This window comes from Rana temporaria, chromosome 12 (genome assembly GCF_905171775.1).
Source record: "Rana temporaria chromosome 12, aRanTem1.1, whole genome shotgun sequence".
Classification (NCBI taxonomy): Eukaryota; Metazoa; Chordata; class Amphibia; order Anura; family Ranidae; genus Rana; species Rana temporaria.
The window spans coordinates 78,942,462-78,963,622 of NC_053500.1; the positions used below are offsets into that span (position 1 = coordinate 78,942,462).

The following is a 21,161-nucleotide window of genomic DNA, read 5'->3' on the forward strand; positions in this document are numbered from 1 at the left end:
AGCACTCCACTAATAAATGTTATACTGATGTTGGACAAGGATATCTTTTGCTTTGTGATTGCAATGTTTATGTGCCAAAGGACTAATTTTTATTTTTGTTTGACTCCACGTGTTCTTTCCACGCCACAGGAATGGCAGACTGTGGCTTCCCAATTGGCCCAGCGGTAGGACTATTCTAACTGCGGAGAAGCAAAAGATGGGCAACACGTCCGCATAGTGCCGCCACCCCGTTCGGGGTCATACAATTTCAACTACAAAGGTTTTCATAGTATTGTGTTGACCATCAACAAAGCACAGTACAAGTTTTTGTATGTGGACGTGGGGAAGAACGGCCAGATGTCAGACGGTGGAGTCTTTGCGCAGATGGAGTTTGCCCACCGTCTCCAGACTGGTGGCCTGGCCCTGCCACGGGATGAAGACAATGTGGAGGGACTCCCTTTTGTTTTGTTTTTGTTGCAGACAAAGCTATCGGGCTTGGACCACACCTTATGAGGCCGTTTCCCCAGAGGACTCTCACCCCGGAGAGGAGGGTTTTGAATTACCATCTGGCCAGAGCCCGGAGGGTTCTGAGCATGCGTGGATTTTTAACCGATGGTTGTGCGAACTAACGATCGGTTTTGACCTATCGGTTAGGAATCCATCGGTTAAATTTAAAGCAAGTTGGCTTTTTTTTAACCAATGGTTAAATAACCATGGGGCCCACACACGATCGGTTTTGACCGTTGAAAACGGTCCATCAGACCGTTATCCTCTGGTTAACCGATCGTGTGTACGAGGCCTTAGTGTTACAAGGTCTCAGGTGTAAATGGGGAGCAGGTGTGTTAAATTTGGTGTTATCGCTCTCACTCTCTCATACTCGTCACTGGAAGTTTAACATGGCACCTCATGGCATAGCACTCTCTGAGGATCTGAATTTTTTTATTGTTGCTCAACATAAAGATGGCGTAGGCTATAAGAAGATTGCCAAGACCCTGAAACTGAGCTGTAGCACAGTGGCCAAGACCATACAGCGGTTTAACAGGACAGGTTCCATTTAGAACAGGCCTTGCCATGGGTGTACTTACTTTAGTTGCCAGCAATTTAGACATGATGGTGTGTTGAGTCATATTGAAGGGACAGCAAATTTACACTGTTATACAAGCTGTACACTCACTACTTTACATTGTAACAAAGTGTAATTTCTTCAGTGCTGTCACATGAAAAGATATAATAAAATATTTATAAAAATGTGAGGGGTGTACTCACATTTGTGAGATACTGTATCTGGCTGTTGATCCCAGGACACTACCTGCTTAGATTATTTACTAGTCTGTGGCTATAAGAAGATTTCCAAGACCCTGAAACAGAGCTGCAGCATGGTGGCCAAGACCATACAGCGGTTTTACAGGACAGGTTCCACTCAGAACAGGCCTCACCATGGTCGACCAAAGACGTTGAGAGCTTGTGCTCAGCGTCATATACAGAGGTTGTCTTTGGGAAATAGACATACCTGTATGAGTGCTGCCAGGATTGCTGCAGAGGTTGATGGGTAGGGGGTCAGCCTGTCAGTGCTCAGACCATACGTCGCACACTGCATCAAATTGGTCTGCATGGCTGTTGTCCCAGAAAGGGAGCCTCTTCTAAAGATGATGCATAAGAAAGCCCGCAGTTTGCTGAAGACAAGCAGACTAATGCCTCGTGCACACAACCTTTTTTACCCGACTAGAAAACTGCCATCTTTTGTCAGGAAAACTGTCCGTGTGTATGCTCCATAGCAGTTTTCCCTACAAGAAAACTGCCCTCAAAAAAATTAGAACCAGCTCTCTTTTCTCCAGGCGGTCTTTTTCCTGTTGCGAAAACCGCTTGTGTGTATGCTTTTCCAAAGGGAAAAAAACTTGCATGCTCAGAACCAAGTATGAGACGGGAGCGCTTGTTCTGGTAAAACTAGCGTTCGTAATGGAGATGGCACATTCGTCATGCTGTAAATTATTGCATTGTTTGATGCAGCGCACCTACTGAACAACAGAAAACGATCTTAAAAGCACAAAGACTGAAAAGCGTGAATCGTCTGTCACCAAACTTTTACTAATACGAGGATCAGCAAAAGCAGCCCAAAGGGTGGCGCCATTTGAATGGAACTTTCCCTTTATAGTCCCATTGTACGTGTTGTATGTCACCGCGCTTTGGTCGGGTGGGATTTGGCATGAACGTCTGTATGCAAGGCAGGCTGGAGAGAAATCACGTTGGGAAAAACGTTGTTTTTTTTCCTGACAGGAAAACCGGTCATGTGTACGAGGTATAAGAAATGGAACCATGTCCTGTGGTCTGATGAGACCAAGAAAAACTGATTTGGTTCAGATGGTGTCAAGCGTGTGTTGCAGCAACTAGGTGAGGCATACAAAGACAAGTGTGTCTTGTCTACAGTCAAGCATGGTGGTGGGAGTGTCATCGTCTGGGGCTGCATGAGTGCTGCCAGCACTGGGGAGATACAGTTCATTGAGGGAACCATGAATGCCAACATGTACTGTAACATACTGAAGCAGAGCATGATCCCATGATCCCCTCCCTTCAGAGACTGAGCCCCAGGGCAGTATTCCAACATAACGACCCCAAACACGCCTCCAAGATGACAACTGCTTGCTAAAGAACCTGAGGGTAAAGGTGATGGACTGGCCAAGCATGTCTCCAGACCTAAACCCTATTGAGCATCTGTTGGGCATCCTCAAATGGAAGGTGGAGGAGCGCAAGGTCTCTACCATCCACCAGCTCTGTGATGTCATCATGGAAAAGGACTCCAATGGCAACCTGTGAAGCTCTTGTGAATTCCATGCCCAAGAGGGTTAAGGCAGTGCTGGAAAATAATGGTGGCCACACAAAATATTGACACTTTGGGTCCAATTTGGAAATTTTCACTTAGGGGTGTACTTACCTTTGTTGCCAGCGGTTTAGACATTAACCACTTGGCGACTGCCCATATCCGGAAAAACGACTGCAGGGCGGTCTGATAACTCTGGGAGGGCATACTATAATGTCCTCCCAGAATCGCCTGGGGTGTGCACCCATGAATATCAGTGACCGTATCGGGGATCACAGTATAGGGCTGATGGAAGTGGCCCTTTACCACATGATCGCTCCGTCAAATGACAGAGCAATCAGTTGTAAACAAGCCGGTGCATGTCTGGTTCATCTCCCCCTCTCTGTACCGATTGATACAGTGTGAGAGGAGAGGGAGAGAGATCAGGTGCAGCTGCACTGTGGGCACTACAGATTTAGCCCACAGCTCTGTGCCCATTCCAGCCTCATCCATCCTCAGCTACTGTATGCCATCCATACTTAGCCATGTCATTCATACTCAGCCATGTCATTCATACTCAGCCATGTCATTCATACTCAGCTATGCCATCCATACTCAGCCATGTCATTCATACTCAGCCATGTCATTCATACTCAGCCATGTCATTCATACTCAGCCATGTCATTCATACTCAGCCATCCCCATCCATACTCAGACCTCCCCATCCATACTCAGACCTCCCCATCCATACTCAGACCTCCCCATCCATGCTTGGTCATCCACAAAAATGCTCAGCCACCTCATCCCAGTGTGAGAGGAGAGGGATAGAGAATAGGTGCAGCAGCGCTGTGGGCACTACAGATTTAGCCCACAGCTCTGTGCCCATTCCAGCCTCTTCCATCCTCAGCTATGCCATCCATACTTAGCCATGTCATTCATACTCAGCCATGTCATTCATACTCAGCCATGTCATTCATACTCAGCCATCCCCATCCATACTCAGCCATCCCCATCCATGCTCGGTCATCCCACCCATGCTCAGTCACCCCACTCATGCTCAGTCATCCCCATCCATGGCTCATCCATCCCCATCCATCCACATTCATGGCTCAGCCATCCACATTCATGGCTCAGCCATCCCCATCCACGGCTCATCCATCCCCATCCACAGCTCATCCATCCCCATCCACAGCTCACCCATCCCCATCCATGGCTCACCCATCCCCATCCATGGCTCATTTATGCCTCATTCGTGCTTATCCATGTCACACCAGTTCTCAGCTGTGCCAGATCCATGCCACTACAGTGCCTCACAAAAGTGTAATTGGTAGTCAAATTAGATTTGAAAATATATGCCCCTAGAGCACCTGATGGTGCTCCCTGCATGTTGGGCCTCTGTATATTGCCAGACTGTGGAAAAGTCTCTCACATATGGTATCGTTATACTCAGGAGGAGTAGAAGAATATATTTTGGGGTATAATTTTGTATATGCTATGTATTAGAAATATTGTAAACATGGACAACTTTGTGTAAAAAGAAAATGTGTTTTTATTTTCTTTCCACATTTTCCAAAAACTTGTGGGGAAAAAATGACACGTTCAAAAGACTCATTATGCCTTATAGAATATATGTTGGGGTGTTTGCTTTCCAAAATGGGGTAATTTTTTGGGCGTTTCCATTGTCCTGGTGCTCCAGGGCCTTCAAAAGTGCAAGAGGTAGTCAAGAAATTATATGAGTAATTTATGTCCCTAGAACACTGACACTGACAGTGTTCCCTGTATGTTGGACCTCTGTATGTAGCCATTCTGTGTAAAAGTCTTGCGCATGTGATATCGCGATACGCAGGAGTAGTAGAAGGTATTTTGGGGTGTAATTTGTGGTATGCATATTCTGTGTGTAAGAAATAAACTGTTAACCACTTACCGTCCAGCCGCCTCAGTTTTACTGCGGCAGAACAGTACGGCTGGGCAAACGCTACTACCTTACGTCGCTTCACCTTTTGGCCACTAGGGGTGCAGCGTGTACACAAAGCTGATGCACCATAGATTGTAGACTCCATAACTTTCACAGAGACCAAATAATATTCATGGATGTGTGTTATTTTTACCAAAGATATGTAACAGCATTAATTTTGGCCAAAATGTATGAAGAAAAAATTATAATTTGCAAAATTTTATAACAGAGACAAATATTTTTTTTTTTTTTTACAGAACTTTAATTTAATTTCTAGCACAAAAAAGAAAAAACTCAGCAGTGATTAAACACCACCAAAAGAAAGCTCTATTTGTGTGGAAAAAGGACAAAAATTTCATATGGGTACAGTGTTGCATGACTAAGTAATTGTCATCCAAATTTCGAGAGCACTGAAAGCTGAAAATTGGCCTGGTTAGGAAGGGGGGTTAAAGTGCTCAGTGGGTAAGTGGTTAATGGCTGTATGTAAAGTTATTTTGAGGGGACATGAAATTTACAAGCTGTACACTCACTACTTTATATTGTAGCAAAGTGTAATTTCTTCATGTTGTCACATGAAAAGGTATAATAAAATATTTTAAAAAATGTGAGGCGTGTACTCACTTTTGTGAGATACTGTGTATATATATATATATATATATATATATATATATATATATATATATATATATGAGATTAAATATATGGTTGACTGATTTACATATTTAAACAAATATTAACAGGCTAAGGGCCAGATCCACAAACAGCGGCGCAAATTAAGTTAGTCAAAACTTATGTCATTTAAGTTAAGGCGCCCTAATTTTGTGTCGTAAGTGCCGTATCCACAGCGCATTTGCGTCCAAAATTGCGCAAGTGTAACTTAAATTCCGAGGCGTAAGGCGGGGTTATTGCAAGTGGGAATGAAGTGGGCGTGCTTCATTGTAATGAGCCGTGACCCCATGCAAATGAAGGGCCGGCCGTACTGCGCATGCGCGCACAAATCTGCTGCTCACTGGGCATGTGCAGAACTTGGCTTGGCGCAATCAGTGAGATAGGTAAAAGGCCAAGCGTACTTAGTTTGAGGATCGCCCTGTGTATAAATAGCCCAAGACAAACACACTTCCCTTGCAAAAGTATATCCCTGTGTTCCCCTTCCTAGAGCAAGTTGCTTCTGCTCTAAACGTTTGTTGGTGTGTGTTGGTGAGTTGTGTGTGATAGAAAAGTTTTGGAGGAGTAGTAGATTGTAGTTGGTGTTTGTTTCTGCTAAGTGTATTTTCTGTTTGTTTTTTCTGAGTGTATTTTCTGTTTGTTTTTTTCTGATTGTATTTTGTGTTTTTTTTTTTTGCGTGTTTGTTTTTGAATTTGTAGTAGCTGTCTGCTTGTGTGTTTTGATTTTTGTGTGTGTTTCTTCTGTGAGTTTTTTTGTTTGTTGTGTGATTATTTTTGTTTGTTTGTCCTGTGAGTTTATTCTTGTTGCTGAGTGGTGTCTGTGATGGCACCCAAGCGCAGGAAGCTCAATTTTACTCTGGTAGAGAAGCAAATACTTGCTCGGGCCATCGTCCAATATGGGCGTTATTTGCATGGCCCTGATACACCTCCCCGGCCCAAAGGAAGGCGATGATTAAAAAAATTACGGATCAGATAAATGCGGCGGGGGGGGGAGACGAGGACCCCCGCTGGCATACAAAAGAAGATCAACAATCTTAAGAGCGTGGTCCGTAACAAGGTGGCCAGGATCAATGCCCATACCACGGGCACTGGAGGAGGGGGACCCTGCCCCATCAGGCTGAGTGAGGAGGAATGGGCAGTGGCCCGGTGTTTCCACCCAGAGCAGGTGGTGGGCCTGCATGGATATCAATCAGATGTTCCTGTGAGGACAGGTAAGTTTTTGGTTTTTCTATCTGGTGATTAGCATGTGTGGGTGGGGGAAGGGAAGATGTGCCAAGTGTGTGGATCCTCAAACCTGTGATTGTTTTGTGTCCTCCACAGATGACCAGGAGGTTGCTGGGCCATCAGGCCAGGCTGCTGCACCACCCCCAGGACAAGAGGCTGCTGATGAGTCCCAAGAAGGGCAGGATTCCCCAGGGGAGAAGAGTGGCCAAACCTCCCCTCATGAGGAGGTTGAGGGGGAGGAGGATGAGGGGGAGGAGGATGAGGGGGTGGAGGAAGAAGATATGCAGATTGGCAGGGAAGTCCTTTTGGCCTCGGATTTGTTGACCCTTGAGGCTACCCCTGAGGCTACCCCTGAGGCTACCCCTGAGGCTGGCAGCAGTCAGGCCACCATCAGGGGTAGCCCCTCCCACTCCTCCCCCAACAGGCCTCAACCCACAATGGTCACTCTCTCCCCTCCTCCAGGGCCACAAGCCTCAGCGGCAGGCAGGATGGCGACCCAGGAGACCAGGGGGTGGCCGAGCGTCTGCCGGCCAGTCTGCAGAAGGACAATGCCCGGCAGACCCGTCATCTGGGTCAGATAAAAGAGACTCTGACCCAGATGGAGCACAGCCTGGGTGCAATGAAGGAGGCAATCAGTGATGGGGCCACAAACTCATTGGCGGTCATCACATGCTTGTGTGACCTGCAGACCGCCACAACAGGCGTGGCCCAGGAGGTGACTGCCCTGACCCAGGCTGTGCAGGACAATACCCGGGCTGGCCAGGCCAATGCGGCTGCCCTCACTCTCTGTCTCACAAGGATAGCCGTGGCCTTGGAGGGCAGGCCAGCAGGAGGACAGACACCAGGGGAGGCTCCTCCTTCCCATGCTCACCCACCCCCCCATGAAGATACTCCCTCCCCTGCTCACACCCCCCCAGGATGATCCTCCTTCCCCTGCTCACACCCCCCCCATGAAGATCCTCCGGTTGGCCGTGGCCGTGCCCGTGGGTGGCCCAGGCGTAGAAATCGCCACCGCAATTAATTTTGCAGGGGTACTTTTGTTTTTTTATTTTTATGATTTTGTTTAGTATACTGTACTTATGATTTGTTTTATGTGTGTGAATGATGTGTGAATGTGGGGGGTGGCATTCCTGATTAAATAAGGGTGTCACCCTCAGTTTTGGTGGAGTAGGGATCCCCAGGACCAGGGAGAAGTGATCCCAGGTCCCTGAATGGTGTATGAATGCACAGTGACATAATTGGAGCCGTGGTGGGGCGTTACTGCTCCCAAGTACCATTGGGGGGTACTTGGATCTAATCCAATTAGATGTGCATGTGATGTGTCTGTGCTAGGGACCACAGTGGGTGTGCATGCATGCATTCTCATTGTGACATAATTAATGTGTGTGTTTACTGTGCAAAGATGCATTCTGCGAGGCGTCTCCTGACTGCTGTTCCCTCAGAAGAGGGGGTACCCTCGGTTACTGAAGTCACTAGTCTAGCTATGCGCATGGATGCCCCTGGCATGTTGGCATACAGATTGTAGTCCAGCAAGTGTGTGTGCTCAGCTCTTCCTTAATGGTATTGCTTTAGCTGACCTTTACACGGCATGTGTAAAATTAGAGCTGCTTTTATAAAGTGTAATTTTACACCATGAAACTAACAGAAGCGCACAGGGCATAATCTACGCCGCACACACTTAATTTTGTGGATCGCCTTATCTCCCTCATTTGCATCTTTGCCTATCAAAACAGTGGCGTGTCTAGCGTAATTTGCGTGCGAAGAAGCGCCGGTGTAATTATTTTAGGTAGGACGGAAAAACCTGATTTTAAGGCGTATCTCGTTTTGAGGATCAGGCGCAAAGATACGCGCGGTGTAAATTTTAATTACGCCGCGTATCTCGAGTTAAGTCGGCGCATCTGCTTTGTGGATCTGGCCCTAAGATCTTAATTTAAAACTATTTAGGGTTTATAAATAGAAAGTGTACAAAAAATTGCACCAAGTGTAAAAAGTAGGTAGCTGCTAAACACCACAATTTGACAAAAATTGAAAACAAGCAATAGAAAATAAAGTGTAGCGCTTATAAAAGTGAAATTAAGGAATTAACCTTTCAAAAAATGAAATACAGTTGAAGTAAACACAATGTGCTCATAAACCTATTAGTGAACCCTTCTCATGAACAGTGTATACACACCAAAATGGGAAGGGATAAATTAAAATGTAAATCCACATACAACGTGAACTCTGCAAAACAAGTGAATTAACAGAAGAATGCTGTACATAAAGATACCAATAAAGTTCATATAAACTAATATAAATCAAAATAGCTGCCTTAAGCCGCTAAAGTGAAATGAGGCAGGCAATCTTCATGGACTAAATATAAGAAAGATTAAATAAATCATAAAATAGCACAAAATATAAATGTGATACTCAAGGTGAACTTGTAAATGTATTATTACGAAAATGTGTATGCACACAAAACAGTGTAATAAATATAACTGCACATAGGCTGTGAACGCTGTGTAAAAGTGAATTCACACAAAATAAATAATATTATTTAAATACGGTGATGAACCAAAAAAAATTTAAATAAGATTGCCCTAAATAGCTGGAGCAAATGAAACAATCAGTCCTCATATGTACTGAAATCCAAAGTTTGTACACATCAGGCAGTTCTTCGTATAAATGGCCCAATGGAGGAGGTCTAGTCCACAATATACACAAGACTTGTATATGATCTTAGTAGATATAGTGTGATGTTAAAGATGTCACCCGGGAGTGCCTTCACCAATGGGCAGGGGGAGAAATTAATACTCTTACCCTCCAGGGTGGACCCAACTCACCGTACGGCGGTGGATCAACAGCGCTTGGTCACACCAAAAACAATCAGCACTGAAACCATGGGATGCCTCCTTTCCTTGACAAGCAAGCTTGTGTATCCAAGCACTCCAACAGCATTGAAATCAGGTGTTGGTCCACCAAAATTATATCAAGTACGGATTCCGCCGGACTTAATAGGGCATGCAAAAAGAACAAAAAAGCCTCCACATAATGTGAATCTGCAAAAACTGGCAAGTTTTATTTAAAAAAAATGTATTGCCAAATAACAAACTTCAAGGCAAAGACCGCAATCCAAATAGTATAATGATGGTGATATTAAAAACTTATATAAAAAGTAAAAAATTAAGTGAATAAAAATATTAAAAATATCTGAAAAATTAAATAGAGCAGAGAGGATAAATGTAGCGTGGTAGGGAAGCTGGTGCTGGCGTACAAACCAACGCGTTTCATCTAAGAAGACATCAACTGGTGTGTACACCAGCCAGCTGCTTCCACGCTTAAATAGGGGAACCTTTACTACATGTGTGTCCCACCATCCGGTGCACTTTCGGGTTCACTTCCGCAAACAGGGCATGTGACACGTGGGACACACATGTAGTAAAGGTTCCCCTATTTAAGCATGGAAGCAGCTGGCTGGTGTACACCCCAGTTCATGTCTTAGACGAAACGCATCGGGTTTGTACGCCAGCACCAGCTGCCCTACCACTCTACATTTATCCTCTCTGCTCTTTTTTATTTTTCGGATATTGTTATTTGGCAATACATTTTTTTTTAAATAAAACTTGCCAGTTTTGCCTTTTTTCTGCCCTGCTGACCCTCTGTACCCGACCCTTCTGCCATCCATACACTGCTTTTCTCAAGATGGACTCAGAACTGAGCATCTGTGCACAAAAAAGCAAGCACAAATTTTCAGATTAAATTGTTAAGTTTTAATATTGATAATATAATTTTATTTTTTTTTCTAAAAATAATAGTTTACTGTATTAACAGCTCGCTGATCACATACATTTTTCCCGTGATCTGTAGATATAAGAATTATTTCAGGGGTTTTCCGAGATTTCAAACTTTTTGCCAAGGTAAAATGTTTGAGTCATTCCACCAAAAAGTAATATCTTAGTTAAAAATGGAGTCTAAAAACTCCAGTTGTGAGATCTCCCTGCCTTACTTAGGACCAGCATCTGCTCCAATTTTTTACATTTACACTCGAGGAGCAAACCTATGCTTGCACAACTCTTTGTTAATTCCCTATAGTTAAAAATACTTGTTAAACCTCAGTCACACTACTGTGGCATGATGTCAGGCTTTGCCATATGGGCTTGTTTCGTGCACTGGGCAGCGGGCAGCACTGTCAACAGGCTTGCTCGACATTTGGCAAAGGATGTCATGGATTTTTTTTGCTTTGCCGCATGTGCAATGAATGGCACTACAAGCACAACATATATTTACACCATACAAGTGCAGTAGTGTGTGCAAGTCTGCATTTATACATAATGCAATACACACCAGTGCATGTCACCACAGTGAGTTGTGACCCAATGTTGTGCATAAAAATCTATTTGTTTTGTTTATCTTCTAAATAATAAAAGGAATGTGTGATGTCTTATAACATTGCATTGCCCCGCTCCTACACGACAGTGCCTCATATGGAACATATGTGTGAAGAGGCACCCATTAATTTAATTTCCCAGTATCTTCTATACAGTGGCGGCTGGTGGTCAAAATTGGGGGGCATCACAAACAAACACCCCCTTAGGAGATCAGCCGCCACCCCACCACCTCCCACCCCCTGGCGGGAAGCACAAACAATGCTGATTAACCGACATCCCCCTCTGCGGGAGACAAGCGGCAAAAATATCCTGCCACCCCCTGCTGCAGGAGACAAACAGCGGCGATGATGTGGGGTGGGGGGAAGACACTGTGAATGCTGCCTTTCCTTATGGAGTAGGGGAAATGAAGAGCCCGGGCCGGTCTGGCAAGCACACAGTGGGACATTCTCGTCCAGGACGCACAGGAAATGTGTCCTGAGACACGATTGGCCAGGGAGTCCTAGGACTCCCTGGCCATTAGGGGCTTCCTGATTGGCTGGGAGGATCAGTGTGTCAATAGCGAATATTCACGTGCTCTAATCATGTGCTTAACCAGTTCCTGACCATCGCACGAAGATGTACATCGACAGAATGGCACGGCTGCGCAAATGGGCCTACAGGCACGTCCCCTTTCTTTTTTGAGCTGTGCGGTCACGCATGCACCGCCGCGCTAGCGACCTTGCCGTGAGCTCTGTGACCAAGCCTGCAGGACCTGTGGCCCCGAACGCCGACGGTGTCTCACAATCGGGTCACAGAGCTGAAGAACGGGGAGATGTTAGTGTAAACACAACATCTCCCCGTTCTGCCTAGGTGACACTGATTGTGTTCTGTGTCATCGGGAACAACGATCAGTGCCGTGCCATGGCAAGCCACATCCCCCAACAGTTACAAGCACTCCCTAGGACACACTTAAACCCTTCAGCGCCCCCTACAGGTTAACCCCTTATTGCCAGTGTCATTTTTACAGTAATCAGTGCATTTTTTATAGCACCGATCGCTGTAAAAATGACAATGGTCCCAAAATGGTGTCAAAAGTGTCCGATGTGTCCGCCATAATGTCGCAGTCACAATAAAAAAATGCATCGCAAAAAGTGGCCCGGTCTTTAACCAGCCAAATGGTCTGGGACTTAAGTGGTTAAAAAAAAAAGAAAACCCCCATTGGAATCCATGTGTCTAGCGCCCTGCATGTAGATTAAGGGTCTGGACGCATGGATGGGAGGGGTGACGACCCTGCGCCCCTTATGAAACAGCTGCCACTGCTTCTATATATTGAATGTTTTGGGTTACAGAATACTTACAGAATACTTTGTTTAATCTTTATTAATACTTATTAAGGTTTAACGTACACTTTATCATACTTCTTTTTAAAAAGTATAAGAGTTTACCTGTTCATGTGTAACGGGAATAAGTCTTTGTTTGGACAGCTCTCGTAGAGTATTCAGATCTGTCCTCATGTCAAGTTTACAGCCTACTAGAATGACTTTGGCACTTGGGCAGAACTCCTGAGTCTCTCCTTGCCACTGTGGAAACAAAACATCAACTCAGTAAACATTCATTGACTGCTGGGTCGTAATGACTCAAGTCACTGTTCTTCATTACCAGCCTTTTTTGGCTAAATACAAAGTTATGTTATAGTTAATATTTGGAAGAAAACAAATACCTACAGAAAGAATCAACAACAAATTTCATGGGGGCAAAACTTTGCCAACAAAAACGGTATTTTATTTTGTCTTGTAAAGGGTAACTCTCAGGCCCCGTACACACGTCCGAGAAACTTGACGGGCAAAACACATCGTTTTGCTCGTCGAGTTCCTTGTGAAGCCGCCGAGGATCTCGGCGAGCCAAGTTTCCTCATTGACTAACAAGGAAATAGAGAACATGTTCTCTATTTGGCTCGACGAGTTCCTCGTCGGTTTCCTCGGCCAAAAGTGTACACACGACCGGGTTTCTCGGCAGAATACGGCTCCGATCGAGTTTCTGGCTGAATTTTGCCGAGAAACTCGGTCGTGTGTTCGGGGCCTAACACCTGAAACAATAGTTTTGGATGGTTGATCTCAAAGGCCAGCAATAGCTAAAAATGATTTGTTTATAGTTATGGATACAATAGGGAAGCAGAAAGATGTTTTTCAAGTTCTTATTGTTGTCTAGTTCTCGGTAAGGGAGGGTTCTCCCACTTTCTGCACTACAATCAGTGGGACAGGGAGTGAAGGGAAATCTATCCAAATAAAAAATTTCGTACAGACTAGATCTTCAGTCAAATTTTTATTACACAAAGGGCCAGATTCACAGAAAAAGTACGCCGGAGTATCTGCTGATACTCCGGCGTACTTTCAAATTTGCGGCGTCGTATCTTTATTTGTAATTCACAAACAAAGATACAACGGCTTTTGGATAAGATCCGACAGGCGTACGGCTTTGTACGCCTTCGGATCTTAGGATGCAATACTTCGGCGACTGCTGGGTGGAGTTTGCGTCGTTTTCCGCGTCGGGTATGCAAATTAGCTGTTTACGGCGATCTACGAAGGTACGCGCGTTCGTCGCATTCTCTTACGTCGTCCCTAGTCAGTTTTTCCCGTCGTAAAGTTACACTTGCTATTTAGGTGGTGTAATATTAGACAGCCCATGTTAAAGTATGGCCGTCGTTCCCGCGTTTTTTTTGCGTAAGACGTGCTTTGTGAATCAAGCACTTACACCGAAAACTTGCGGCGGTGTAACACAAACGGGATACGTTACGCCGCCGTAAATCTACATAAATCTGGCCCCAAATTACCAACTTGACTACTTGATCAACTATGATTTTTCAAAATAGAACCCAAAGACACCTTAAAAAAAGTTAAAAGAGCAGACAATGCCAAAATATATAAAATACAATAAGTAAATATACATCCACTCCCATGAGCCTCAATTCTCTATGTGTAGAAGATTTTGTGCAACCAAAATTATTTTAATTTGACCTCAACTATGACCTGTGCCTTAGATGGGGTTTTTTTTTCTGGATCCAAAATATACAAAATAACACCAACAGATATCAGTAGTGGTCAAGGTAGATGCGTTTTACACAACAGAGATGTGCTTCATCATTGCAAAGATATGCCCGACTGATATGTGTTATATATAGATCCATCCCCTGCACAGGTGCTTGCGAGGCACCAATCAGAGGCACATAGCAACTTGATCAATGATCGAATCATACAAATATAAGAGCATAAAAAAATAATTTCTAAATAGAGCATTCAAAAACAATAAAGGAGTCAATAAAGAAAAAAAATTAAACCCAGGTCAATTGCGACATTGACCTGGGAACAAGTAGCAATGCATTATTGAACATGTCTCTCAGATGCAGGACTGAATTGCAAAGGTCATGCCTGTGGTTAGTAAAAAAATGAATACATAAAAGGTAAATAATAAAACATAATATAAACAAAGGAAATATCATCATTCAAACATTGACAAAACCAATATTAAAAATCCTAAATGCAGCTACAAATACACAAATATTAAAGCGGATGTGCCACTAAAACAATATATTAAAAGCTAGCAGCTACAAATACTGCAGCTGCTGACTTTTAATATAAGGACACTTACCTGTCCTGGAGTCCAGCGGTGATCGCAGCAGAGGATGAGCCGATCGCTCGTCACCCTGCTGCTCCCCCCTCCATCCACGGTGAGGGAACCAGGAAGTGAAGCGCTGCGGCTTCACTGCCCGGTTCCCTACGGCGCATGCGCGAGTCGCGCTGCGCCCGCCGATTGGCTCACACGCTGTGTGCTGGGAGCCGAGTGTTCCCAGCACACAACGGGCGACAGACGGGATGTGACGGAATGCCCGTCTTTCGCCCGTAGCGTGTGGCCGGAAGTGGGTGCAAATACCTGTCTTTAGACAGGTGTCTGCACCCCCCTCCCCCCTGAAAGGTGTCAAATGTGACACCGGAGGGGGGGAGGGTTCCGATCAGCGGGACTCCACTTTAGGGTGGAGGACCGCTTTAAATGTTACATGTGGTAGCAACCCTTGACATGCATAAAAATCACACATGCCAATAGATACCAAATTCGCAAGTGGGCGGTAAAAACTGGGGAAAAATATACTAATGTCCCACTAGCCCTGTAAACTAGAGAAGTAAAAAAGTACTAATCACCTTGACTACACTTCCATCTGGAGAGTGTGATGAGGCTGAAGCATTATGGGTGGAACTGCATACAGATGTGCGTAGTTCAAAGTTAATCATTGGAGTTTGTTATAGACCATTCAATGTTAATGAGGAGGTGGAGACTCAGCTCCTTGCACAGATGGAAAGGGCTGCATAAGCTGGGACGGTGATAACAATGGGGGATTTTAACTACCCAGAAATTGACTGGATTAATGGCACTGCTGGGACATTTAAAGGACAAAAATGTATAAACCTATTGCAGGACAATTTTATGGTCCAGTTTATTGAGGCCCCAACTAGGAATGATGCTCTGTTGGACCTGGTAATCTCAAACCATGCAGAGCTTATTACTAATGTTCAGATAAAGGAACACCTGGGTAGCAGTGATCATAACATGATTTCATTTAATGTTAACTATAAGCAAGAAATACATACAGGAAAGATAAAAACACTTAGGCCCAGATTCTCAAAGGACTTACGACGGAGCAGCGCCATGTACGCCGTCGTAAGTCCTAATCTGACCCGTCGTATCTATGCGTCTGATTCTTAGACTCAGTTACGCATAGATATCCATTAGATCCGACAGGTGTAAGTCTCTTACGCCGTCGGATCTTAACTGCATTTTTTTTTGACCGCTAGGTGGCGCTTCCGTCCAATTCCGCGTCGAGTATACAAATTAGCTAGATACGCAAATTCCCGAACGTACACGCGGCCGACGCAGTAAAGTTATGATGTTTACGTTAGGCCTTTCCCGGCGTAAAGTTGCCCCTGCTATATGAGGCGCAGCCAATGTTAAGTATGGCCGTCGTTCCCGCGTCGAAATTTTAAAAAGTTACGTCGTTTGCGTAAGTCGTCCGTGAATGTGGCTGGACGTCATTTAAGTTCACGTCGAAACCAATGACGTCCTTGCGGCGTACTTTGGAGCAATGCACACTGGGAAATTCCACGGACGGCGCATGCGCCGTTACGCAAAAACATCAATCACGTTGGGTCACAGTAGTTTTGCATAAAACACGCCCCCCTGATCCAAATTTGAATTAGGCGGGCTTACGCCGGCCGTGTTACGCTACCCTGCCGCAACTTACGGAGCAAGTGCTTTGAGAATACAGCACTTGCCCGTGTAAGTTCCGGAGGCGTAACGTAAATCAGATACGTTACGCCTGCACAATTTTACGCGGCTCTACGTGAATCCGGGCCTAAATGTCAAGAGAGCAAATTTTCCAAGGATGAGGGCTGCTTTCCAGGACTTAGACTGGGAGGGAATATTGGCATCAATGGGCACAGAACAGAAATGGGAATTCTTAAAAAAAGACTGTTTGGGACCTCACTGCAAAGTATATTCCCATGGGCAATAAGTTTAAAAGGCTAAAAATAAAACCTATGTGGCTCACGGTCAAAGTTAAAAAATCTATAAACAATAAGAAAAGAGCTTTTAAAAAATATAAAAATGAAGGAACACTAGTGTCATTTAAATGTTACAAAGAATATAACAGGATATGTAAAAAGGAAATCAAGGATGCAAAAATTCAAAATGAACGACAGATTGCAAAAGATAGTAGGACAAACTCCAAAAAATTATTTAAATATATTAATAGTAAAAAGGTCAGGTCTGAGCATGTAGGCCCTTTACAAAATAATCTAGAGTGGATGACTGAGGACAAAGAGAAGGCAAATTTATTAAATACTTTCTTCAGCTCAGTGTATACAATGGAGCATGGGGGAGCTCATGTCCATAATGGGTGTGGTAGTGACAAAGCCCCAAATGATACACAATGGCTCAAAAGTGATATGGTCCAGAAATATTTAGACAGAATAAAGGTGGATAAAGCACCTGGACCAGATGGCATCCACCCACGGATCCTAGGTGAGTTGAGCTCTGTCATTTCAAATCTAATATTTAGGGACTCGATTGATGACAGGAATAGTACCACTGCATTGGCGCAGGGCCAATGTGGTGCCCATATTTAAAAAGGGAACAAAGTATTTACCAAGTAACTATAGACCTGTTAGTTTAACTTCTATAGTTGGGAAGATACTGGAACGTTTAATAAAAGACCACATGGATGAGTTCTTGCTGGAAAAAAACTATTTAAGCAACAGACAGCATGGATTCATGAAAGACAGAAGTTGTCAGACAAACCTGATTTCTTTTTATGAAGAGGTAAGTAAAACCTTGGACAGAGGCGTGGCTGTGGACGTGGTATACTTGGATTTTGCAAAAGCGTTCTATACAGTTCCGCACACACGGCTCATGTGTAAGGTAAATTCTACAGGATTGGATATATCAGTTTGTAAATGGATAGAAAACTGGCTGAAAGACAGAATTCAGAGAGTCGTGGTTAATGATTCTTACTCTGAATGGTCCAAGGTTATCAGTGGTGTACCCCAAGGTTCAGTGTTGAGACCCTTACTTTTTAATATATTTATAAATGATATTGGGTCTGAGATCAAAAGTAAAATTTCTGTCTTTGCAGATGACACCAAGCTATGCAGTGGAATAACGTCCTTACAAGATGTCTCCAATTTACAAGTCGACCTCAATGCTCTGTCTAATTGGGCAACTATGTGGCAGATGAGGTTTAATGTTGATAAATGTAAAGTTATGCACTTGGGGGCTAAGAATATGCATGCATCATACATACTAGGGGGAGTACAACTGGGGGGATCTGTAGTGGAGAAGGATCTGGGGTTTTTTAGTTGATCATAAGCTCAATAATGGCATGCAATTCCAAGCTGCAAAGTCCTTTCTTGTATTAACCCCCCTGGCGGTATTCCCGAGTCTGACTCGGGCTCACCTCGCTGAATCCACAGGCATGGTTTACTTACCTTGTCCCTGGATCCAGCGATGCCACCGCGCTGTGTGAGCGAGCGGGACCTCGCTCGATTCACACAGTGCCTCTGTGTGCCGCCGATCTCCGTTCCCTGCGACGTTACGACGCACGGGAGCGGAGAACGGCGCCAAATTCAAAAAGGTAAACAAACACAATACATACAGCAGCCCTCAAAATTTCCACTCGCCTACTAGCATTTGGCGAGTGGATTTAAGCTGGGGGCGAGTAATGACAGGGCTGCATGACCAATCTCCCTCCAATCTGTGCCTACACTTAGAGTCCCGATGAGATTGGCGGCCGAAGAGCAAAGGTGCATGCTCGGGAAAAGTAGTCTGGTGAGCTGCGCACAGGCAGAGCAGTACACAGGTGCTCTCCTTACAATTCTCATTAAGCCATGGGACCCAACAGTATGACCTCTCTGAGCCTGCCCCCCTCCCCCGGGCCCCGACCAATGTAGCTGGAGAGCAGAAAGTAATGAGTGAGGTGGAGGATTTCCAAAATTACCACTTCGGTGCAGCGCTCACTGAAAGTTGCCCTGACATGAGAGCGGCAGCCTTCTAGTTTGTGCAGTTTTCTTCTCCTTGTGCTCTGTGTAAGTGTCCAACAGTTTAGCCTGATCACTGTGAACAGACTGGTCTCAATGTGTGCTGTGCGCTGTCAGTGTGCGCTGTGCTATGGTGTCAATGGCTGTGCAGTTGTGTGGATCTCAGCGCTGGATTGTACTCCCTCGCGCTGTGCTGCAGCTCCTCTCCTCTCTGCCAGCCTGAATAAAAGGGGAAAGTGGGGACATGCAAGCGTGGAGCCGCACACACAGGCTCCTGATGATGAGATGAATGGGAGAGAGAGAGAGAGGATGGATGGGAGTTGCAGTTGCAGATGGGAAGTTCTTTTCTACACTATGTAGGTGTTTCTGGAAGCGATCGCAAAGGCACCTCATTGTCCTACCCACATATTGAACTCGGCATATGGTACAAGTAATCAAATATACTATGTATCTGGTGTTACAATTTAAAAAAATTATGGATTTCAAATTTCTTCTGGTTTGCGGTAGAACAAAATTAGTTCCCTCCATGAATGTGGTTACAGCATGAGGACTCCCTCAACCCACACTTGTAGTTCCCCCTAAAGTGTAACCAAGTGAATGATCTAGGGGGTTGCTTATAGACTCTGCGTGAAACCACATTCACTCTATCTCACAGGATAATAGCACATATTTTGTCTGAATGCAAGATAGGCAGATTCACTCTATCTCGCAGGATATTAGCACATATTTTGTCTGAATGCAAGATAGGCAGATGTCTATTAAAGATTATCCTAATTTCACTAAACTCGTTGCTGTAGGGTATAGAGAGGGTGAGTTTATTTTGTTATTGCTATAATTATCTATTTTTCTTAGAACCTCCCCTCTACTCATCCATCTAGCTATGGACAAAACCCTGTCCATGATCCATCTGGGATTTCCCCGATCCAGAAACCTATTGTACAGAGACATGGCCTTCTGCTCAAATCATAACTCATCGGTACAAATACGTTTAACCTGCATAAACTGACCTATGGGGATACCCCTGATAGTATGCTTTGGGTGACCTGATTGTGCAAGCATAAGGGAATTGCCTGATAGAGGTTTTCTGTATAGTGTTGAAGACACCCTCCCCTCATCTCCAGTTAGATGAACATCCAGGTAACATACCTCTTTGCCGTCTGCATGTCCAGTGAAGGAAAGGTTCTTTGTATTGCAATTGAAATGTTCCAAAAGAATATTCATTGCTATATGTGATAGGCTATTAGCTAGGGGTTATGCTAGAAGCATACTAAAGAAGGCCTATAACTGGACCAAAATGAAATCATGGGACTCTATTATTTGGAGAAAGAAGTTGTACAACAGCTACAACAGCATCTAGACCACCATAAATTACTCGATCCGTTCCAAACGGGTTTCCGTCCAGGTCACGGGACAGAAACAGCACTGCTCAAAATATGGGATGACGCGCTCGAGGCAGCAGACGAAGGAGAATCTTGTCTTCTAGTTCTGTTGGACCTAAGTGCTGCTTTTGATACCTTTGACAACAAAATATTACTGACTCGGCTAGCTAAAGTAGCCAAAGTCGCAGAATGTGATTTACCATGGTTCTCCTCCTTTTTGGAAAACCTATCACAAATAGTGAAACTTCTGAAGAACGCTCGGTGTCATGCAGAGTACCTTAGGGATCCCCTTTGTCCCCTGTTCTGTTCAACATCTATCTCCACCCTCTTTTTGAAATCATCAGTAACCAGAAGTTACTTTACCATTCTTATGCAGATGACACACAACTGTATTTTCGGATCTGCAACAATAAGGATCATTGTCTCGGACTAGAGAAATGCCTTACTATGATAGAAAACTGGATGACGAAGAGTTATCTTAAACTCAACGGCTCAAAAACAGAACTTCTCCTGTTTCACGCCAACCGGAAAAATCATCCAGTAACTACATGGACACCCCCGCCCATTCTGGGTAAAACCATCACCCCTAGCATCAAAGTCAAAAGTCTCAGAGTCATTTTTGACACCAACATGACAATGGATGCACAAATAGGGTCAGTGGCTCGTACCATCAAAGCACTCTGCTTAACACATAAGTGTATCCAAGGAATCGCCCCTCAATATCTATGCGAAAAAATAAAATCTCACAAACCCTATCTTGTTCTGCGATCCACCAACCAGAATCTACTCCAGATACCCAAAGCCAGATACAAGTCCAAAGGAGAACGAAGATTCGCAGTCCAAGGACCGAGACTGTGGAACGCTCTGCCAACCACCATCCGATTGGAGGTGAACCATTTTGCCTTCAGAAGAAAGATCAAAACCCATCTCTTCTGAGATCAAAGGGTTCACTCAGGGAATGCATACTGAGCGCCCAGAGGCGATTCAGTTTGCATGTGTTGCGCTATATAAGTCTCTCACTCACTCATTTGGCAATCAGAAAGCTCAAAATTCGGTTATAGTAAATAACAGGATAATGACAAGTGACATAATGATTAATGTAAAATTTTGAGTGAATATTAGAGTTAGATTTAGTAAAAATTTAGATTTTGTAGGAATTTCAGAGACTTGGTTCAACAGCTCTCATGGTTGGCTGGCAACCATTCAAGGGTATTCCCTATATCGCAGGGATAGAGAGGG

At 44.4% G+C, this 21,161-nt stretch overlaps 1 protein-coding gene across 1 annotated transcript in view; it reads right to left on the bottom strand.

Annotated features, from left to right (window-relative positions):
• The window catches only part of RND2 (Rho family GTPase 2), a 292,631-nt gene that overhangs the window by 38,416 nt on the left and 233,054 nt on the right, over nt 1-21,161 (bottom strand). Inside the window, exon 4 of the mRNA XM_040331332.1 lies at nt 12,409-12,543. Coding sequence (XP_040187266.1) covers nt 12,409-12,543 — 135 coding nt within the window. The remainder of the gene's footprint in view (nt 1-12,408; nt 12,544-21,161) is intronic.